Source organism: Morone saxatilis, unplaced genomic scaffold (genome assembly GCF_004916995.1).
Source record: "Morone saxatilis isolate NCDOM2014 unplaced genomic scaffold, NCSU_SB_2.0 Contig3, whole genome shotgun sequence".
Classification (NCBI taxonomy): domain Eukaryota; kingdom Metazoa; phylum Chordata; class Actinopteri; family Moronidae; genus Morone; species Morone saxatilis.
The window spans coordinates 16,322,713-16,342,325 of NW_023339873.1; the positions used below are offsets into that span (position 1 = coordinate 16,322,713).

The window sequence follows — 19,613 nt, forward strand, 5'->3', positions numbered from 1 at the left end:
GTTTGTGTGTGAGTGTGTGTGTGCGCAGTCTCTGCCTCACAACAACAACAACTTTATAAACCGTCACCTCCTCCTGCCATGACAACCAACCGTCGAAGAATTAACCCGATAGCAACGGATTATTTAACGTTACTGCTTTCTTTCTTTCTGTGGACAACGTGTTACTTTTAATTGTCTATTTTACTTACTTTCTTGTCGTCGTCAGTCTGTACAACTTAATCTACCCTCTAAAATCCGAATAATCAAAATAAAACGCAAAACAGCTAGCTAAATAACTAGCGTTAACTTAAGCTAACTATCCTTAGTTATTTAGCAGTCATATACAGTTATAAAAGCATTTTAAAGCTTTAAGAGTCAGTTAAAACTGAATTCAGGGTTCTCACCTTCCTCTAGAGGTGTCTATGTGTCTTTGGTTTTATTTGGACAGGTTTTGCAGCATCTGTCATTTCTGGAGGTGAATGTAATTTGTACAAATATAATCAGCAGAAAATGTGGCTCCATAAACAATGTCCATACAGAGTTCCCTGTGAGACATTTGATTATTCCTTCAAAGAGATTGTGCCAATGACAAAACTGTTTACACGTTATTCTTCTACTTTATATTATTCTTATTGTTAACTGTCTGTGTTACTAAACTTATATTTGCAGTCAGTCAGCAAGTGATTAAGCATAAACTGAACCGCAAAGTTGTTTCTACACTGCAGTAACAGAGTTTAGTATATTTAGACAACAATATTCCTTATCTGGATTATCTTCATGACAGTTACAGTAGAAATACTTAAGAAATGTCAAATACATGCAACTGCAAAATATAATGTCCTCATCATGTCAGAAAACTAAATTATGACCACAGAAATGGCAGCAATTCTCACCTAACGTGATATGAATAATGAATGTAGTTTTGCACAATGGTATTTGTTAATCCAACGCAACATTATTTGTCTCTTCAGACTTTATTCGGGCTGGGGAAAAAAACTCTTCCTTCTGTGTAATGTAGACTAACTAACAAATAAAAATGAAATCCACCCCATTCCTGCATTGAGCTGCTCAGTAATCATCATGCAATGCCGCTGTTGTTAAAAGATAAGAAACTGCCAAGATGCACAATCCAGATACTACTTAAACACAGCCTCACTACACAACTGGTCAGGGTAATCTAATTAAGACAAAGAAAAATCTGCTATCATTACGACCAGATGAGCTGGCCAGAATTGCGTTTCTACGAAGCTTTGTTTGTTTATGTGTCGGTCCAGAGGCCAGAGGAGCATGTGGACCCCACCATGCCAAAACGGACCCTCCCTGGGGCATAATTTTCATCAGCCATCAGTCAGTAGAAGCCTAAAACTCACAGCTGCTACCCTGTCTTTGCCTGTCTTTACTCTCTGTAGAGGACATACAACAAGGGTGGGAGTGGCTAGGACGGCCTTGATTCATGAATGACAAAAAGGACAAAATGAGAGAGGGGGGGGGGTCATACAGGACTAATAGACCTGATACCCTTGGAAACGCAGATGGGTGTTGCTATTATTTTTGCTGCATGGGCAAATAAGCAAAAACAAGCCAGCTGTGGGAGTTTTATTTTCGCCTATCCCCCCACTTACAGTATAACGACCAGGCATTGACCACAGTGATGTGTAGCCGTTACGTGTAGATAGGTTGGTAGCGATTGATTTGTTTAGCTATTGATCTGTTTGTTTAATATGGCCCGGTGCTCTTTCCAGCAGTTGTTTCCCATAAACTACCCCTAAGAGACCCTTTCTTAAAATGAGATCTGGCCAGCACGCCGGGATGGTGCACACCGCATTACATCCAGTGTGATGTTGGTGTTGACCTTCAAGACTACATTCTCAGAACTCCTTGTGGGATGCCACTGCAGAAGGAGGAGACATTTTTCACATTTCTATAGAGACTTGACTACAGTATGGCATGTGTGACCTGTCTGCTTGTAACCGATGGGATGCTGAGTGCTGATGCTGGTGTTGTTCATTGGGGAGTAAGATAAATAAATAAATAGATTATAGAGGGACTGGATGAAAAGGGGGAAAAAGATGGAAGGAGAGAAAAGCAAAACCCAGTGAACATGCACCCGGTGAGTGCAGATGTGTGACGCTGTGATGTGTGAAGATATTGCAGGCTATTATAAGCATGGTCCCCTTTATTTTATCACCTCACAGCAGAGCTCTCTAGCCTTTCTGCAGCATAGCTCTGAGTCACAGCCGGACCAGCCGTGTTCCCTTTTACCCACACAAGCGTCTTTTATCGTTCAATTTGCATTTTTCTCTTTTATGTCCTCTCTTACGTAATTGGTTTTTCGTGCTCATCGTCTTGCAAAGGCGGTTTGTTCACAGCAGAGATGCAAGGTGTCGTGTGATAGCTGTGATGTCGCTGTCAATGCAATGTTGTTGTGGAGCAAGGGCCCGGGTGCAGTTTCACCCAACATAATATGTGTAAACCTGTCCAAGCCAAAACACTTGTGACATGTTGCAAAATGACCGGCACTGGCTTGATTAATGAGTCTCTTCAGCTTACTCCATTAAGACTGACTCCCAAGTGAACAATGTACAATGGCATTTATGACTTTTTAAATATCCCATCAAAAACTTATTTTCCCATGTTGTCCCCATTTGCTGTTCCAGTAACATTTTTGGGCAAAGTTCAAGCTTTTCTATGATGAAAGCATCTCTCCAAGGAGTTGATCTTGTTAAAGCGTGGGGCTACAGTCTTGAATGTCCTGTGTGCATGCCATGGGCGATTTCATGGGAAGTGCAGTGGGCTGCCTGCTCAGGAAGCCAAAGCCCTTCCTCCCCAAACCCCTCAAGCCACATCAGCCTAGTATGTTCAGCGGCATTGACTGCTGCCTTCTCCTCTCTGAGAGGCTGTCTTCCTCCACTGATGTAATGGAGGTTGTCTTCTCAAGGTATTGTCATGATTAATGCAGCTCTTCTCCCTTTGGTTGCAGGATCTCTGTGAGCTTTTTTTTCTCCTGTATTCCCTGGCTGTATATAGCTTTCCTCCACCCCCCTGCTCTTTCTCATAACCTGCCTGCCATTATGTAAGTGCAAGTGTTGGTGGTTCAGGTACCACAGTGGCTGGCACACCAGGGCCCCTGCCATCTCATCTTGGTTACGCTTAGAGGGACATGACAAATTACGGCTCACACGCCATTGGGCAAGAACTGACCAAGAAAGAGACATCGGGGGTGGAAATGGGGAAAGGCGAGCTAGAGAACCACAGGGCAGAGCTGGAGTAATGGACTTCTCTGCTGAGCTCTGGGAAGGTCAAATACATGAAATATGTTAATGCACGAGTATGTTAATATGGCTGTAGGACTTTAGTCAGAAAAGGTCTCGAGTTACGGACAAAAAGCAGATGTGTGACTTTTAGATAGAGATCTCTCATATTTTGTCCTTTTCAAAGGGGATTCAACAGTATAAAAGCTTCTTTTTACAGTAGAAATTCAAGGTGTTGGTTTATCAGATTTAGTATACCATATATAAGGGAAGAAGCAGGTTCAAAGTGTAAATATAAATGTTTAAAGCCTTCATTTTCAAAAGGTCTTATCAGATTAGCTGGATTGAGAGTCAGAGCGAGAGGAAGTTTCATGAGCTGAGCATAGATCCTTACATAACAATCTAATTTAGAGCCTGAATTAGTGGTGACAATTTGCTTGTTTTTCCCTGCTACGTACAGTGGTTTGCCCAAGCCTAGTACTGTCAAAGCGCTCCAGTCTTTGTCTGCTGTATGATCCTTACTGCCACCCTTGTAAAAAAGAGGGAGAGAGAGATAGGAGAACCCGAGCGAGGGAGAGATATTAAGCTTGTCAGATAGGGTCAATAAGTCAGTCTGCTACCCCAGTTCAGGATCTCCCAGCAGATGCAAAGTATTTTAGGGGTTTCGGGGGGAGGGCAGGGGGGGGAAGGCATGTTCATAGCACCTCAGTGGAGGGCCCAGGTGACGGCTCGTGATTTAAGACGGGGTTTCCTTGCATGTTGAGGTTATCAGTGGAAAGATTAATGGCAGGGAGCAGGATATATTCCAGTGGTGCTACCTAGTGAAGCCATGTTGCAAGGCCATATATAAATCATAGCAGCAAAGTGAGTTGGACAAGCTGATGGCTGAAATGCTGCTGCATGTATAGTCCCAATATCGACTTTTCCCCTTGATCCTCTCTTAAATCATGAAGTGCGGAATATAAATGGCCTAATTATTCCAGCAGAGAGTGAAATTAAAGACATTCCTTTTTATTGCTGCCTTCTAACAGATGGTGGTCTGATCTTGCATCACCAGAGCACTGATAGAAGCAGTTTGCGTTCCGGATATGAAATTCCCGACAAAAATGTTGATGTGACAGGTGGAGGAATTGATTCTCATAATACAAGCCTCTGTTCTAAACCAAATGATGGAGCCACAGTTCTTAATGCCCTTGACAACACCTGCCACATGGCCTTTGTATTTAAAATGCATCATCTGAACTAAAAGGGTTAGTGTATTAATAATGAACACATCAAGACGAAGCCAAGGCCATTACTGACACAAATAAACCATGAACTCATCATTCAACGTTAGACTGTGTTAAACATGACAAAAATCAACATTAAAATTAAACGTGAGGTTTACTTTACAGCTATACAGTACACACACTTACAGCTTCAACTCACAACATCCTTTCTGTCTCCGTCCACATTGAACCATCTAATGCTGAACCCGGGAGTTAGAAGCTTTCTCTGCGCTATTATTGCACCTAGCCTCCAGGGCTGTTGAGACTAACAGTCTCCAACACTGCCGTCCCATTAAACGCCACTGCGGCAGGAAGCTCAGCAGCAGCCAGGCATTTCTGCACAGGGATCTATAGATCTGATAAGAGATAGTACTGCGGTTTACAAGTGCTCCCGAGCGCTACCTCAGTTGTTCACAGAAAAGGGGAATCTAAACAGCTCATTAGAAATCCTTAGCGCGCCTTTGGACTACTTTAGTTTTCCTCCCCTAATTATCGACGCCAGCCCTAAGCCCAGGAAAGCAAAAGGCAGCTGTGAATGAGAGTGAGTCAGACAATCCAGAAATACAAGCCTTGAGGATGGAGGAGCTCCGCAGGGCATATAGTCTGAGCCGAATTAGATGTCCTTTTTTATTTTACCTCTGTGTATGTGATTGTATGAGTAAGGGGGGAGGGGGGGGATGTCTTGTGTGTGTTTTTTGCATGCCTCACTTGCCTTTTAAATGTTAACATGCTGCGTAACATTCCCATTCATGCACCTGCACACTTTCTCTCCTCTCATTTACATACCTGCACATGTACTGTATGCTACATCGGTCTTCTCTGTTGTACGTCTTCTCAGCTCGTGTATCCTTCATCAAAAAAACACCCTATTCCACTTTCAGATTTAAAATTAATTTCAATTCACATTGACATGTGAGTTACTTACTGTGTATAGACATCTGTTTGTCTCTATATAAAGAGTCTTATCTGAAAAAGCACTCAAAGCCAAAAAGCACTTAAGTGCTTATTATTAAGACTAACGCTGCTGATGCCCCATTGTCAGTCTGCTCAGCCAGTCGGAGTACAGTCCCTCTCAGTGCTCCTTCACCAGAGAAGTAAGGCTATTACCAACTATGGAAAGACAGACAGGCGACTGCTCTGCGCTGCTGCCCACTGTCTGGCTGTGCCATTGGTCCGCGCACATCATCAGAGTATCTCTCTGATTGTGCAGTAGACCCTCAAGCTATAACTTGCAGGACTGAACATCATCATGTGAAACGCCCTTGAAAGATGATGGCCCTCTTTGTGCTGAAAACGCACAGATCCAGAGATTCAGAAATAGTCTTTTAATGTATTTTGGTTCTTCTGATCCCATCATGGCATCAGAAGATAAAGAGAGTAGATGATCCTTTAAAGGGGAACAATGGAGTGAAGAGAGAACGTGTGGATGTGTAGATGTGTGCTTTTTAAAAAGTTAAAGAGAGGGTGAGGTAGGCTTTGCAGAGTCAGGCACAATAACTTCAACAGTGTGTCATGTCAGTTTAGGGCTGAAACAGGAAGGATCAGTACACACCAGCGAGTGAAGAACTGGAACCAAGGTCACCAGCCATCTACAGTACAGTGATTCCCAACCAGGGGTACTTGAACCCTAGTAGATACAGCAGTAGTTGCCAGGTGTATGTGGAAAGATCATAGAGTAACTCAACTAAATAAAAAAAAAATAGAAATTACGTTTAGAACAGAAACAAATATCCATACATTGAGTCAGCTGCAACACCAAACACGTTGTGATCGAGTGTGTGTGAAAACTAGGTAGCGAGTGAGCTGAGGTATGCCAGAACAGTTAAAAGAAGACATAAATGGTTGAAATAGCTAAAAGTACTGAAGTAACAGTTGAAATGGTTAGCTTAAGGCAATAGAGAAACTTGGCTAAAAAGTATAATGAATAAATTGTGAAATGGTTAGCTAAAAATAATGCATAGACCGATGAATCAATGTTTTTTTGTTTCTCAGAAGGGGTTAAAAGCAAGTAGCAGAGAATTAGTCACTGTGCATCTGTCCGCTGAGCCTCCCATAAAGCAGGATATGCGCTCTGTGGCTGTCTAACATACCCATCACTTTATCTATATATGTGCATGCTCCACTGGTTTCACTCTCAGTGGGAAGGGAAGAGCTGGATGGACAAAGACAGTGGGATGAAGAGAAGAGCGCTACAGTGAGTCAGGCTCATAGGCATTAAGAAACTCAGTGGTGATGCAGCGACAGGAAAAAAAAGGAGAGAGGCTCAGTTTCTATGGTCCATCGCACAGGTGTTACTGTGGCAACTGGAACTGGCCTGCCAGCCAGCCATGCTGCGTCATCTTATTTTCTGCCTTTCCTCTTTTCTTTTATCCCAGTGTGTTGATCTCTCTCTCTCTCTCTCTCATCATCTCCCTCTCTCTCTCTCATCTCTCTCTCTCTCTTCTCGTCTCTTCTCTCTCTCTCTCTCTCTGCCCAGCTTTGTATCTCTCCTACTATTTGGCAGGCAACCTTTCATCCCGGCATTTTTCTCCACACTTTGCATTCTTCTTCCTCCTCACACATACCTGCTCTTTCCTGACACTTTTTTCCTCTCTTCATTCCCATGAGCACACTCTTTGCAATCTAGTTTGAATGTGTGCTAACCCCCTGCTGTTTTGATTCCTCTTGCTGTGTGTGTGTGTGTGTGTGTGTGTGTGTGTAGGTGGACGTGGGAGTAGTTCACTTCACCCCTCTGGTTCAGCCCCAGATCCAGCAGCCCTTCAAGGTGGTGGAGAAAGTCATCAGGAACATTTTCCAGTTCCGCAGGAAGTACTGCTATAGAGGAGTAGAGTAAGCACAATTATACAACTTGATGTAGCTTGTAAAGCATCTACCCTCGCTTTCCTCTCTCTCTTTCTCTTCACTTTTTAATCATGTCTCATCCTCATCTATCATTCTCTCTACATTTTTCATTCTGTTTTCTGACAGCATCTCATCTTCATCTCATCATTAATTAGTGTTTTTTTGATTTGCTTTTCTTGGTCACACACACACACACACACACAGGGCACACACACACACACCACTCTGACAAAGACATAACTTTTGAGGCTTTCAGTAACTAAAGCATGCACCTCAGCGCACACTCAGGCTCTCTTCAAAACCACTGGCAACAAACCCACACGCCCACATGCATGTGCACGCTGCCCATCACCCCCGTGCCTGTTAGGAAAGTGTATGTAGGCCCGGATAACAATGGAACACTGGCTGTGTGAAAGAGCGCAGCAATTATGAGTCATTGAGGTGGCATAGGAAGACGAGGCAGCATGTATTATGTAACTGCAGTGGGTTGGCGGCAGAAGCACCAAATTGGAGAGGAGGCACCAGCGCTGAAGCGCCTAAAAAGCATCTGTACTCCAGAGTGTGTGGAATTGGCTATTGCTCACCAACCTGCAGAGAAAGAATACAGAAGAACATGTTAGGCAGGGGAAATAAATGGCTACCTCTCTGTAATGAATATTTTGAGAGGGAGAGCTTTTCAGAGTGAGATGTAGCACAGTCAATGCAAATTGCTCATTTAAATTATAGCAACCCTTTTTATTGTTAGCAAAGTTTGTGCCTGTGTGAGTTGTGTGTCAGTATCTACATCCCTTGACTATGGAGTATGGCAGTAGAACAAATTAACAATTCATGAGCAGTTCTAGCCCTTTGTGTGATTTCAATTAACTTCACAGATTTGAAATAATTGCTGAGGGATAATTTCTTTCTGTTTGAACTTTATAATGCCATTAAACTTGCATGATCATTAAGATATCAAAGCGACCTGAGTGTAGGAATCTGTACTTCCCATGTACTGTATCATTTCTTCACGTTTTCTATTCCCGCCCAGAAACTTGTTCCCCGAGGCGTGTCGTGTTGAGCTGACACAGGAGATGATGCAAAACGCAGACGTTGACCCCACTCTACGGCCCACAGAGCTCACTATACCCCACATCAGGGCTTTAGTGGATTCCTACGCTCATCTCTGCACCCGTGAGCCCAGTCTCCTCAGCTACGAGTTCAGAGAGGAGCTCAGACTGAAGCACCCCAGCGGGCAAGGAAACACACCAACGGACACATTTAATGACACGGCAACCGGCACACCACCAAGTCCTCAACAACTCAGCTGAAAGAAAGGAGGAAAAAAAGCATGGGAACCAAGAGAAGCCTGCTAATAGCCTCGGTTAGCGCAGGGAGACAACAGACTGCTCTTAGCTTTGACATTTCCACCTGGCATATACATGCATTTTTAAAATGTTTTTTCCCTGCACCCAGGGAGCAATAGGTAAGTTGGTATACATGAAATCCTGGGACGGAGGGAGCCACAAGGCACATGAAGGTCCTGAATGGGTAGGATCAGCTCCAAGACCTCATTCCAGGATGGGATGGGATTTGGGGCAAATAAACAAAGTGTGTTAGTCACCCGCAGTAGCTCTCTTTAAGAGTATCTGTTTTATGTCCCAATTCTTACTTCAGATCCAACTTGCATAACACCTCGTCCTGTGGGACCTGAAAGAAATGTCAGAGTGTTTTCAGGGTGGTTTAGAGAATGAAAACAACACGGCAGCGCCATATCCAGGCCATTTTTTTCCTTCCACTATGTACTGTATTACTTAGTCATTTGGGAGACAGAGCTCAAAGAGAGGAGGAAAATGGTGGGAATTAGTCTGCTCCAGAAAGACTCTTGTTGTATTAAAGAAAAAGGAATTGATGCCTATATTTAAAAAAGGCAAATGAGCCAAATTAATCAAGGACGCACTGATGTCCCACACAGTTTTCATATTTCTTGTACAGACTGCAGCATTTATAACATGTATGTTGAATAAATCTGACCCAGGTTTTTTTTTTAAAGGTTTTCTGTGTGTTCTCTTTGTCTCCTTTTTTGAATGCTGGAGCAGATTATCACCAACAGAACATGGCAGGGCTGTTGCCTGCCAGTGTGGCAGATGGCATGCCATGGTTGCCTTGCCAGAGAGAGACTTCGCTCAGTTTTGATGATTGGTGGGTGTTAATCTCCAACTACAATCAGGATTTCATCAGATCTACATGGCAGATAGGTGAGATAGATGTTGGCAGCCGCGATGCTGTGTGTTATTATCCAGATACTTGACCCTGAAGAAAGATGATGGGTTTTTATTTTTGGAAGATTGTATGTGTGGGAAGAGATTGCAGAGTGGGAACTGACGTCACGCACAAATGGAAGGTAAAAGCTGCTGAGTAGACACACCAGGCTACGCAGTAGTAGAGATGTTCCGTTATGCCACGCTGTAATGTTTGTTTGGACTGTGTAACGTGTAAACGTTACCATCCACATTTTATCTCCAAATAACACATCAACTGCCTAAAATATATCAATTAAAGACAGAAGAGGCCTGCTGGCTACCATTTCTAATCCAGTGTGCTTGAACCTGCAACTACAGGTGAGTCAAAACTACAGTCTCCCTACAAATCAGCTGTCAGGTATCAGACACATATTGTACAGGCATGCAACTTTACTTTATTAACATTACTGTATCAGACATGTTGTTTGAGTCTGAGGTGGCCAAAGTCTTGCTTTTATTTTTTAGCCACAAATTGAAAGTGTATTAAAAGTGTTAACATTAGACTTAGTAATGCAATGTGACATACTTGGTCTTCAAAATGGGGGATATTCAGATCCTCGCTTAAAAGTTTGTGTCGATACAATGTAAACAGTACTGTTAAACGCACTGCTTCACAATTTGACAGTAAGTAAAAGTACAGAAGTATTATCGGCTAATTGTATCAGCAAATAGGTAAACATACAGTAACATTACTGTACAGAAATTTTCTGTTATCAATGAGTCATATTTATAAGAAGCAATGTTTTGTATAAAATATTCATATGCAAAGTAACTATTACTAACTATAATTTTAAAAAGTGTAAATATAACATGCCCCTCTGAAATATAATGAATAAACTGGCATCAGGTACAGCACGTGTATAATATGCTAAAATATTATTATACATGCTAATAGATATGTGATGATATGACTCAACAGCAAAACACTGATGGTTAGAGATGATCGGAGGACAGTTTATGTTTTCAGTCAATTCTAGACAAAATTAGTGTGAATGATTCTGGTAAAAAGGAGCATAGATCAAAAATAATGATCCTCAGCCCATCACCCTTCAGAATTAAGCTGCATGGCTTTTAGTGTGGTTTTAAAACTGTTAAACTGCCACAGCTGTCTGTCATTGCATGGTAACCTGATAAATCACACCAGACCTGAACTAACACAATTTTTATCCTTGTAGCCAGCCGACAGCTGGCAGTGTAGCTGCTACCCAGCCACCATCATGACAGATTCACTCAGTGATTTGTCACAGATTGTGAAATGCAGTGACTCTAAAATAGTAAAAGAGCACAAGATGCTTCCCCGGTTTCTCTGCCAGCATTACCTGTCCACACATATTTGGATGTTTCATCATCATGCCTGGCTGTCTGGTAGTCCTCTGCACCTGTTTACCATGTCAGGAAATAATCCTGTGTTGCTCAGTGTAAACTTAGCTAGGAGCTAAATACTAATCACAGTCTTAGATATAGCTTTCCTTGTGTGGCCCAGCGGAGTGCATGAAAGTGAACAGGTGGTGGGTTGGCAGTAGGTTTTAAAATGTGTCTTAAAGGATCATTTCACCCGAAACAGTGTCCCAGGCAACCAAATCATTGTTTTTGCTGAGACACATTGCTTTTGAGTTTTTCAAATCCCCTTTTCTATACTTCTATACTGCTATAACCCTCTGGTATTAACAGTATCTTATTGTAAAACAAACATTAACAAGATATTGCTGTTTTACTGAGTCTGCTCACTGATTTTATGACTCTTTTGTACTTAACCACTAAGATTTGGCATGAAACGTTATCAAATAATTGTTACTTATGGCCACAGTGGCTATTGTGTAGCAAATGTTATACAGGCTCGCTTTAAGCACCATGATTTAATTCCATTCACCTCCTATTAGGGTAATGCCAGAATGTCAGCAGATGTGAGGAAAACTAAAGTTCAAACTATCTAGCCATGCAGATAATACAAGGGCTAACTCAGTAAAAAGACTTACAAAATATAATTTAGTCAATAAATTGGGTGTTTTCAGTTGACTGGGTTTAATATGAAAGATAAAGAATAGAACAACTAATTAATTGTCCATGTAGAGATGCTAAATGTGCTCAGCTAATTAAAAAAAAAATTCCCAACATACAGCCTGGTTAATTTCATGCGCCTGTGTATAAAATCCGAGCACCACAGCAGAGCTTGCTTTCTTCATGTAACTGTGCCCCACTTCTGTCAGATAATTATGTATTCTATTGAGAATATACCTTTTCTTCCAATACCAGGATATAAACTTCTGTGTTTCTTGTGACAACTAATCAGGGACTGGTGGCAAGTCTAGCCAAGGGACCAAGAGATAAGACACTTACTTCCCAGCACTGCTTTACCTGCCAATAGAACAGAAAGGATTTGTAAAACTGAACTGACAGCTGAACTGAAAGTTGAAAGCATTGTTCTCCAGGCGTCATTCACAGATAAAACTTTTATTTATAAAACAATTCCTTAACAATGGGGCATTCACATTCATTGGTATGCTAGCATTAAAGGCATGGTAAAGTTGAGCTGAGAAGGTACAGACTGTAGTAGTGGTTTGCCTTTGTTATAGTACCTTAAACACGTCCTATGGCAAACAAAACGTTTTACAAAAATATCAGCTGCATTTATTGCAAATTCCTGCCTTGTTTCTTACCTGTACAGTGTCAAGTATGTATAAGAGAATACATAAATGTTTCAAAAGATAGAAAAGATTATATACACGGGACACACAAACGTCAAGAAACACTGGGGCTTAAACATTATTGCAGTTTAAATCGTTCAATTAAGCAGCCATATCTCAAAAACACTTTTCAACGCATACACTGGAAATTACAATCTTCAGCGAAAAGACAACCAAAATCCAGTAGGCTACATTTTCAAAATGAAGTTGGAAAAACATCAAGCTGTATTGCATCTTTTTTTATTAACTAATGGACCAAATCTTTAGCCAACGGTTCAAGCCTTCACCCAAAAAGTTACTTTGCTAAGATACACATAATCAAACCTATTAATAAATAAAAACAGCATTAATTAAAACCTGTACAGATAAAAAATATTTCAAATATATAGGCAGACAGTGTACTTTAGTGCACAAAATACAGCAAAAAGGCTTAGTTACGAAAGTCAGTGTCCTTCCTGTTTATTTAGGCCAATGTCATCGCTTCCTCAGGAAGTCTGACCTCCGTAGCTCTTTGGGTGGATCTTATTAGACTGTGATAGCCTTCACTCAGTGCCCCCTTTCTTATCAATTTTAACGAAAATTTAATTTGTAATAAGCTATAGTGTTTGGTTCTGTGAAACCAAATACAAATGAATACTTTACCAAACCTAAAGCCTGTGTGAAAGCCTGCTGCCCTGCAAACTGAAACAACATGTAGCACAGACTCAATAAACTCAGAAACCTATTGCATCTCTGTATCCCCCGGTTCTATATGCACCGCGGACTTCCTCCTCCTTTAACTTCAGGGACTGACAGACGAAGGACGTTCTCCCAATTTCCTCACAGAAAAGGTCAAAACCCAAATAAAAACTGCCAATCAGCATGAGCTGCAGGGGAAACTAGGATGGAATACGTCACTCAGACGGTTTTGTTGGGAGGAGGCGAAGCCCGGCGAGCTGAGGAGATCGCAGGAACGCATCAGTGCTTGGCAGATTCATTGCAGTCATTATCATTGGGACAAAAATCGCTTCGCTTCTCCTCTCTGGGGGAGAGAAACTGTGTCTGTCAGCCAATAGGCTTCCATCAGAACAGATCATTTATGCCTAACTTTTAGCAGGCAGATGTGTTGCCTACTAAACAGACTGCAGAGTTGAGGCACAGCTTCACAGCCACGCTGGTAGAGCCCGCAGCGAGCCGCAGGGGTTTCACCTCTTGTAACGCAGGGGCTTTTGGTCTGCACCTTTTCGCCCTTGTGACCATTAACTTGTGGCCCTGGTACAGTATAGTTCTGCTCTGTCAATCCAGCCCCCTACGAGGAGGTGGCATTTCCAGAGTCAGTGGCACAGCTCTCAGCTGGGTCATAGAAGCAGTCCTCATTCACTACAGATGTCAGACTTTGGACACTGAACTCTCTCTCCAGCAGCGTGTTGAGGTCCACTACCCCTGGCGGCGATGCTGCATCCGCCTGGCTGTCCAGTGACCTGCTGTGCGCCTTCATGCTCAGCAGAGCACCCTGGCTCCTCCTTAAACTGTTTGGTTTTCTCTTAACAGCACTGAAATGTCCTCGCATCAGTTTGGGTTGGGTCTCTGGAGTGTCCCCCACCCCCTCAGGTTGAACACAGGGAGCCGGTGCACATTTTGACACAGCGTCCTCAGAGAGTTGAAGCTGGAGGAACTGAGCCTCAATGGCGCTAGTTGGGGAACTGCTGTCCGCACTGTCCCTTCTCGTTCCCCCCTCGCTAAAGCCGTCATCGTCCTCGTCACTCAAAATATCGGACTCTTTCACAGCAGAGGTGGAGCGGGGTTGCAAGTTGGATCCGGGTGTCTGAGACCAGTTCTTCTGCTCGGGGGGGATATGCGAGTCAGAGGAGGTGCAAGGCGGAGGAGCCCCGTACAAACTGTAGGTTCCGCTGCTCAGGCTTCCCTCGTCTGAGTCCGGCCCCAGCTTGGGATTGCCGGCCTGGGTGGAAAGATCTCCAAGTGGCTGCTTACACAACCAGGAAGCCCTGGAGGAACCTGGTAAACAAATGTGGAGAGGGATGGAGTCAGAAATGTCACTCTTATCTGAGCACAACACTTTCACCATAAGCCCCTCTAGCATTTTATGACCTAAAAAGTGAGATACGATCGTCTCTAATGTACATGCATACTTGGCTTTACACAGTTGGTTATTTTTAAAGCCAAATGACCCTTAAAGGCTAAATACCAGCAATAACAACTTCTATGCCCTATGTGGACATGTTTTTTTTGGGAAACTTTCCCAGGAAGCAGTGCCTGGTACTCCAAAACAAATGTCAAATGTTAGATATTTGACAGAAATATTTTTCACATGAATGCTTCTGTATACTGACCTAGCCTAGCAGTGGAGGGCAGGGTGCTGCGCAGGGGGGCCAGGCGCTCCTTACAGCCCCTATCCAACGTGCCATCGCTCCTCATGTTCCTCCTCACGTTCTCCCTGAGGATGGAGCGGATCACCTTGATGATGTTGACCTTGCTCTCCGGCACACTGAGGAGGACACGGAAGAGGTACCATAGTAACATGAGCTCAGGGTATGTTAAAACTTGATATCAGAAGCTAAATATAGAGTAAGGGGATTGGTGAGACGGTCCCCATTGTGTCCCCAGTGAAATGGGTGATTTAATTCATTAGGAGTGATCCCAATTTCACAGTGTGTAATGAGAATTACTAATTTGGTCACAGGCTTCACTCTCACCACTATCCCCATGTAGACAGTTTATACTGTTGAGTGTTAAAAACAACAGTTAACAGAGGATCCATGGGAAGAGACGCACGCAAAGCCGATACCTAGAACCTAATGCCTCCTCTTTGGGGACTATGATATGGAAACCAAAATGGGATTATTATTGAACTACATATGGAAAAATGCAACATGAACAAAAAAAAAAAAATTGGCATTTCCTAGTGCTGTGACATGCAGCAGAGGGCTGCGCTGCAGTAAGGACTGAGCTTTTGTATATAGGCCGCACGCTACACCTAGTTAGCTACCGGGGTGCCCCAAAATGAGGTTTTTTATTTATTTATTTATTATGGTATAATTGTAGGCTTCGTCAAACTGTCAAAATAGGTTGACTGTTTGATAAATAGGTTGATTGTTTTCTTAAGCTGATCACAGCCACCCGTTTTAATATAATGAAGGTTGGCAACTTAGGGAAGGACAACATTTTTCAGAGAAATATTGTAATTTATTAAGACTGGAACATGCACATTGCTAAAAGAAACTGAGCTGCATAGCAGTCAAAGATCCCAGACAGTGCAAAAAACAGAATTATTTGGAAGAGAATTAATGGAACGTAAAACAAAAAATTACCCAACACTCCCATTCTAGGACATTCATTAGCAAGTTATAAAAACCAACGTACTATCGCCATACGTTGTGACAGTTTCACTAATGCAAATTAGCAGATTTTTACCAACATGAAGATGCTACACTATATGAGATTTATACTCGCAAATAAATTAGATAATATGCGTTGGATAATCAACTAAACTGTGGATGCAAACCTGTCCACCCCCTATCGCGTATAAAATAATCTCAGCAACTTACTTTGCGATTAAAGTGTTTCCGCTGGCTAAAGAAATTGCCAAAAAAAATAAGACTTAAATTGTACTGAACTTTAATTATCTTCTAACTTATTAGGTAAATGTAGAGATTTCGTAACCAAACAATCAACACTGAAATTCCAACCCTGAAAGTTAACCAGCCTGCCTACAAAAAGCTGAAGAAGAACAAAACTATCAGACTAGATAATCAACTCCCAGATGCCAGATGCCTTCTGTGCCTGTTAAAAAAGGGGGAATTCGAAAACCAAAAAATTTGAAAAAAACAAAAAAAAACAAATCAAATTATTTATAATTAAGGAATGAGCGAAAAATAAAAAGAAAATCCACAGCACAATATGGTTAAAAAAAATGCATAAAGGAGGAGGAGGAGCTAAAGAAGCCCAGAATCACTGAGCCGAAAGAAAACAGGGCTGTGTGTGTGTTGGCTGGGAAATATGAAGCTGGAGAAAGAACAACAAGATTATAAGTGGATTACTTTGTGTCAGTATTTTAGTGGGGATAAAGTAGTGCCGAACCTCTACGCAGTATTCCAAAACGCAAAGAAAAAAGCCAAACGAACTAAGTGGGGCCAAATCAGGCCGTGAGAAATGCCACAAAAAGGTGTGGCCTCTGGTCATCTGACGGAGAAAAATAAGAAAGAAGCAAAAGAAAATACTATTGTATCAAACAAATTTACATGCATGTAGAAAAACGAGTGCAAAAAATTTTTCACTTGTTTTTTCCCTGTAAGACCCAATACTCACATGCTTTCTAACACTGGTGAGGTAACAAACATCAATTAAGTATTTAGACATGAGAAGTACTCTTGGAACCAGCGAAAGAACTGAAGAAAGCAACCCCCACAAACATTTAAATCCAGCCTGAAAGCCTTAAAGCAAATATCAGCACTAAGCTACGGATACAAGAATCACGGAGACTGTGTTTGATTACTGAAACACATTAGTGGCCATGCAAAAAAAACCAAAACAAAAGCAGATCGAAGCCCGCGCCACTCTGAGCCAGAACGCGAGCCCAGCCGCACAGGAGCGCCCACGCCGCAGGACTACCCGGAGGAACCCAAACGCGCGCCACAACCAAAAAAACAAAAATAAAAAAAAACAACAAAAAACCTTTGTTTGTACTATGAACGTTTGCTATATCCAAACAATTAAAAAAAAATGGAAACAATATTAAATCTTTTTATTGGCTTTGTGACCAGAAGACCCTGTGAAATAAAAAAAGCATGGAAGTTTGAAGGAAGAGAAGCCAACACATTTGAGTCATGACCCATGTAAGGGTTATGTAGGAAAGGCCAGGGACTTTCCTCCAAGAATGACCATCCACCACCGACAGCCAGACCATGTGCAACCACCTCACGAGAGACACCCCCCCATACACCACCCGCCCCCCATCACCCACTTGATAAAAAACGGTAATTACATAGGGCTTTCTCATGCGCCCAAGTGCATGGATGCGGTCTGACCTACAGGACAACTGAGGAACATGAGAAAAACCTAACATAAGATCCTGTGACCTGAAGAGACACCAGTAAGAGGTAAGAAAGAGGGGGGCAAAGGAAAACAACAGCAAGACTTTTGGATATTCCACGCCATGTGAGAACATACTAGACAAGCTATGAATTTGGGGAAAAGAGAGGACCTCCAACAGCTACCACAAACTATGTGCTGGTACATGGGCGACGGGATTGGGACGGAACGCTGATTTCATTCAATTCTCTCATATCCACAGACTTATGAAATTACTTTGGAAAACAATACAGTACTCATAGACAACATTATTTAGCACTTCACTTTGAATATTTATGCATGGTTACCAACTAAATATTCATTCATTTTGTAAATGTATTCCAACCCCTACGAGGCCCAAATGCACAGAAAGACGCGTAAACAGCTCCACTCTATGACTGAAGTACTCGATTGAAGTAGTTTTAACTGTGATAAAGTTTAGGTAGTTTGTATTTGTAGCCAGTGTCCTGGTCCTGTGCAAACTCAATTGTCACCGACGCATACTTTATCAGCAAATATTGACTATGCTCGATGATAAAATTGTATTGCTGTAAAATGTGTATCTTATACCTCTTGCTTTAATCGTGCAAAGTCTGCTCAGCAAGCAGTCACTGATCAAACACAGAGCCGTAATCCTCGTAGATCTCTGCAGCTCATTGATGTGCTGGCAACTCTTCTCCATTGCTTCAGGGCCTTCTGCAGTGGGACGAACACAATGAAGTGTTCAACAAAGGATCAATTCCTTGACTTTATATCTGCATACATAGCATATCTATTTGGTGTGTGCATTGTGTAGGGCGGGGGCTCCTGTGTATGGGGGCTGTTCTGCCAAGAGGTATTTAATCGAATGCATGGATGGCAATCACAGCAGATATTGACATAGTTGAAAGTCCTATATTTTAAGCGCATCCTGTGTTCCCTGACATGTGTGCTGGTGGCGGACTTTGTGGTTCGGTAAATGTGCACACTGTTCCTCTCCTACCGGGATGTGGTAAGTGCATCCTCACGACGTCGTCAGTCGCAGGAGGAGACATACACACCACTGCACAGCTCCCTGAGCAGCGGCGGTACTTGAGCACCTCTTTGCAACGGTTTAACCAGTAGAAGCTCCAGGGTACGATGAGGCTGCTTGGTGGGGTTCCTCCACTACAGGAATTCCTAAAATCCTGACCGCTTTTCCTGAATAAAAACACACACGTAGAATTAATATGAAATCCTTCATCGGTTTCTTTGTTTTCTGTGTTGTGCATTTGTTTTACCGATCAAACTCTATTGTATCACGCATACATATCGCGAGAGAGAACGCGTTGGCTATCATGATCGGTAAGCCTAACTCAGATCTGACAGTAGACAAAGGGTGGGAAAGTGTCAAGGCAAACCAGGTGCAACAGGCATGTCTCCCCAGCAGGGGTATGTAGGCTCTCCTCAATAGCCCTAGCTCATGACCATTCGCAGAAAAGTGTAAAATGCATCCATTATACTCCATCCATTCGACCTCTGAGATCATAATAAAGTGAAGATGAGGGATTTACAAAGCAAAGTAAAAATAAACTAAGCAAACCATGGCGTCTTAATGAAAACATGGTGAAAATGATCAAGTTGGTCACTCGTCAGTTACACTGAAGCCAAAAGCCGCGAAGTGTGAAGTGGCAAAGGGTAAGGTAATCAAAATGAGCCTTCTGTAAAAGTGAGTGACATTTTCCCTAGCAGTAATGCTTCCACGGGGTTGGGGTTACTGAGGGGGGGCCATTAAAATAATTAATTATAGCAACTCTGCCAGCACAGACAGGCCAGCAGCAATCGACACCTCCCAAGCTAATTGGCAGGCAATTAACGAGTCGCAATAAAACAGAGAAACTAAGGAACCGAGGCCTTTTGGGCAATGAGGGAAAAAAAGGGAGGAGTATGAAGATGGCAAGAGACAGGCACATATAATATACTTAAAAGGGTTACAAACTCCCCAACAGATTTCATTTGTCTTGTGTCCTTGGGGTAAAGCGCTGGTCGTAACCAAGTCAATCATTGTGTTTTAATGTACCATGCGCGCTAAACTAATATGCCAGTGCAGACATCAACCTAAAAGTTTACTTGGCCAATGCCTTTATCTCTACCGTGCCAATAAAATTTGCTACATGTTCTTAATATTAGTCTTTGCATGCAACCAACAACCAAGTATAATACTTTACACCCTGCCAATTTAAAAAGCTTTGTTAAAGAATAGGTGTATCGACCCTGTAAAGTAGA

General features: G+C 42.4%; 2 protein-coding genes across 7 annotated transcripts in view; one reads left to right on the plus strand and one right to left on the minus strand.

Annotated features, from left to right (window-relative positions):
• The window catches only part of tfb1m (transcription factor B1, mitochondrial), a 26,387-nt gene extending 17,015 nt beyond the window's left edge, over positions 1–9,372 (plus strand). For both annotated transcript variants that reach the window (XM_035674169.1, XM_035674167.1), the window contains exons 7-8: positions 7,200–7,327; positions 8,367–9,372. In XM_035674169.1, coding sequence (XP_035530062.1) covers positions 7,200–7,327; positions 8,367–8,646 — 408 coding nt within the window. In that variant the 3' untranslated portion in view covers positions 8,647–9,372. The remainder of the gene's footprint in view (positions 1–7,199; positions 7,328–8,366) is intronic.
• A 2,681-nt stretch (positions 9,373–12,053) lies between these two features.
• The window catches only part of tiam2a (TIAM Rac1 associated GEF 2a), a 96,290-nt gene continuing 88,730 nt past the window's right edge, over positions 12,054–19,613 (minus strand). For all 5 annotated transcript variants that reach the window (XM_035674761.1, XM_035674763.1, XM_035674759.1 and 2 more), the window contains 2 exons: positions 14,633–14,787; positions 12,054–14,297 (listed from right to left, as the gene is read on the minus strand). In XM_035674761.1, the coding sequence (XP_035530654.1) occupies positions 13,591–14,297; positions 14,633–14,787 (862 nt within the window). In that variant the 3' untranslated portion in view covers positions 12,054–13,590. The remainder of the gene's footprint in view (positions 14,298–14,632; positions 14,788–19,613) is intronic.